Source organism: Formica exsecta, unplaced genomic scaffold, assembly GCF_003651465.1.
Source record: "Formica exsecta isolate Colony F162 unplaced genomic scaffold, ASM365146v1 scaffold11, whole genome shotgun sequence".
NCBI lineage: Eukaryota > Metazoa > Arthropoda > Insecta > Hymenoptera > Formicidae > Formica > Formica exsecta.
In genome coordinates this window covers 608,403-611,328 of record NW_021848439.1, presented here as the reverse complement: position 1 = coordinate 611,328, position 2,926 = coordinate 608,403, and the positions used below count along the sequence as shown (strand labels likewise).

At 23.8% G+C, this 2,926-nt stretch overlaps 1 protein-coding gene across 5 annotated transcripts in view; it reads left to right on the top strand.

The window, feature by feature from the left end:
• LOC115236058 overlaps positions 1–2,926 on the top strand; it is a 16,164-nt gene that overhangs the window by 920 nt on the left and 12,318 nt on the right. For 4 of the 5 annotated variants that reach the window (XM_029808285.1, XM_029808262.1, XM_029808256.1 and 1 more), the window contains exon 2: positions 1,025–1,402. In XM_029808285.1, the coding sequence (XP_029664145.1) occupies positions 1,155–1,402 (248 nt within the window). In that variant the 5' untranslated portion in view covers positions 1,025–1,154. The remainder of the gene's footprint in view (positions 1–1,024; positions 1,403–2,926) is intronic. The other variant, XM_029808270.1, reaches the window with a different exon arrangement.

Sequence of the window (2,926 nt, the reverse complement as noted above, 5' to 3'; positions counted from 1 at the left end):
TATATAATAGTAATAATTGTGAAAAATTATTTTTCAAAATGTGAATTAGTAATATACAGACTCCTGAAATTTGTCAAAGAATAGTCCTTAATAGTTGCCTCAACAGTCAGGCATTTTGTATATAAGTACAATTTGACAATCTAAAGAAAATTTTATGGTATATACATTTATTTCCATTATAGTTATTGCTTTTTTCACATAAAAAGTTTTTTTCACAATATATCACGTTTTATCATCTAATTATTTCGTATGTATCTTCTATTGCATGCTGTTATAATTTGTAAAACGTTTGTTTATGAACAAATCAACACATTGTATAACTAGACTAAAACATATACATGATCATATTTCTATTAATTTTTTTTTTTTTTAATAATGGTACAAAGTCTTTGAAGCACATGTTGTACAAAAATTTATAATTATAATAGAACAAAATATCCAGATGAGTGCTAGAGTAATACAGGCATATTGTATATACTATGTTTCTTTGCAATTAATAGAATTTTTGTCCTTAGAATTTCTTGCGAGGGAAATTAATTTCTATAGGAGACTACTTTAAAAATTGAACAATATTTCCATTAAATGTCAAAATTTATATTTTTTATATTTTCCATTAAAGAAAGAGTTTATCTTTGAGAGACATTGAAGATCTTTATGCTTTATTTAGAAGGAAAACATGTATTACATAAAATATTTGCTTAATAAAATTAAATGCAGTCAAATTTTAGTTACAAAGCTACGAATAATAATTTTATAGATATAATTTTCTACATGATAAAGTTTGTGGTGTATTTTAAGAGTTTACCTTTACAACATTGTATTCATAACATCTTACACATTGCCGAGTATACACTATTAGATTTACGTTTAAAATTCCATTTTTTATTTTCATTATTTTTTGAATAATTTTAGTTTTGTTTACTACTCTTGTGAACAAATATTAGAAATTATATTATATTTAAAATGATACGCGAAATATATATAATCGCGAAAATCAAACGTAATTCGTAATTATTTTCCGTAGGTTTTACTGCACAAATTCTAGCAGACATGATATTGACGGATTGGTCTAACTCACTATTAACGACAATCTAATCTTGATCTTTATTAAATGAGAAAAGATCATAATTGCCAACGGTTAAGTGTTGAATAATATGGCACAATATTTCAATGTTGTGACAAATCCCAGTGGTACTTTTACATTTGAGGAAGTACCACCGAGACTCTGCACTGTAGGCGGGCAACGGGTTCAGTTAGTTGTTGAAGACGTTAATAACAGCGGTATTAATGGTCCACAACAGCTTGTGACTTATACCGCTGCGCCACAAAACAGGCAGGCAATATTCTCCCCGCAAACTATTAATTTAGGGAATCAAATAGCTGCAACACGATTGGAGCAAGGGTAACTCATATGGCATGCATTTTCAATTACTTTTGAATGTACTCAAATAGTGAAATAACAGTTCTGTTTCTCTCTAAGCTCTTGATATTTCACGAGAGAACTCGAGAATTTAATTAAATTTACCATTTTAAGAGAGTATAATGCTTCTCTCAGAGGAAATAAATTTGGGATCTTGATATGCGTTACTGGTTGTGAGAAATTAAAAAAAAAAAAGAAAAATTTAGTGATTCTAAAATTATAAATATTTCAATTTATAGAAATATATATCTTATAATTTTATTATACAATGGGCCATACATTTTCATTCGAACACGTTGTTTTGGTTCCTAAAATATACAATTTTATGAACATATATAAAGAACACAATTATGATTTGAATAATATTTTGCATATATTAATATTATTCAATATGAAAAAGTGACTTATATATCAGAATTAACACATATCAGGCATAACACGGAAGAGACATTGATACAATAGATATTTCTTAAAGTAGTCTTCTATTGCATTGTCTTCTGTGTATTTCATATGTTATATATATATTTATATTATATTTATATATATATATATATTATATATATATATATATTATATTTGCAAAATATATGTTAAAATATATATTAATACATAAAATATATATTAATTATTTTATAATAATATAGAAATGTATTGCTATATTTATAGGATAACACAATGCGTTATAATAATGTTTATTAAAAAATTCTGGTTATAAACATTTTTTTTTAATTTTTTATTATAAACATAGTAAAAAATAACAAATTAATTTTATTTAAAATTGTATTTGTTTAAAGTTTGAAATTTTATACTTTCACTTTTGCACTGTTTGTTAATTGTCGAATTTTTAATAAGATTTGATTACATATTTTGTTTTTGTTAAAAAAAAAAATAATGTAGAATTTATGTAAAGAGATTTCAAAGCCTCTTGTACGCGTGTGCCTCAAAGAAAATATTACCAAATTGTCACTGTAAAAGTCTGTCGATTAATATACTTATTATGGATGTATTGTGTGCCTGTATGTGTGTGTATTAATATAGTATATTGTTAAAAAATAAAAAAACGAACATCAAATTTAATCAAGTATAATGTATGTGAAAATTGAATATGTATCTATAAATGATACTGGAATAATATATTATGCGTGTAGTTTTAATTCATTTTCTTAATATGTGTGGCCTATGAGCAATCTTTTGCATCAATACATACTTTAATTTTATTATAAGTTTCTAATTTTACCATGTATATTATAAATTGCTATTTTGATTATTAATTTGTGAATAATTTTTTATCAATTTTATGAAATCACTATAATATAAAAACTATGTGTCTGAAAAGACTGATACGAATAATGTTAAAGTAATGGTAATTTAAATTATATACAAAAATGATAGAAACATATCTAATCTTTTTCTAAACAGAAAGAAATTTTTTTATCAAATGTTACTTGTGTATGAATCTTTATCAAATATTTATATAAATAATATAAAAATATAATATAATATAAA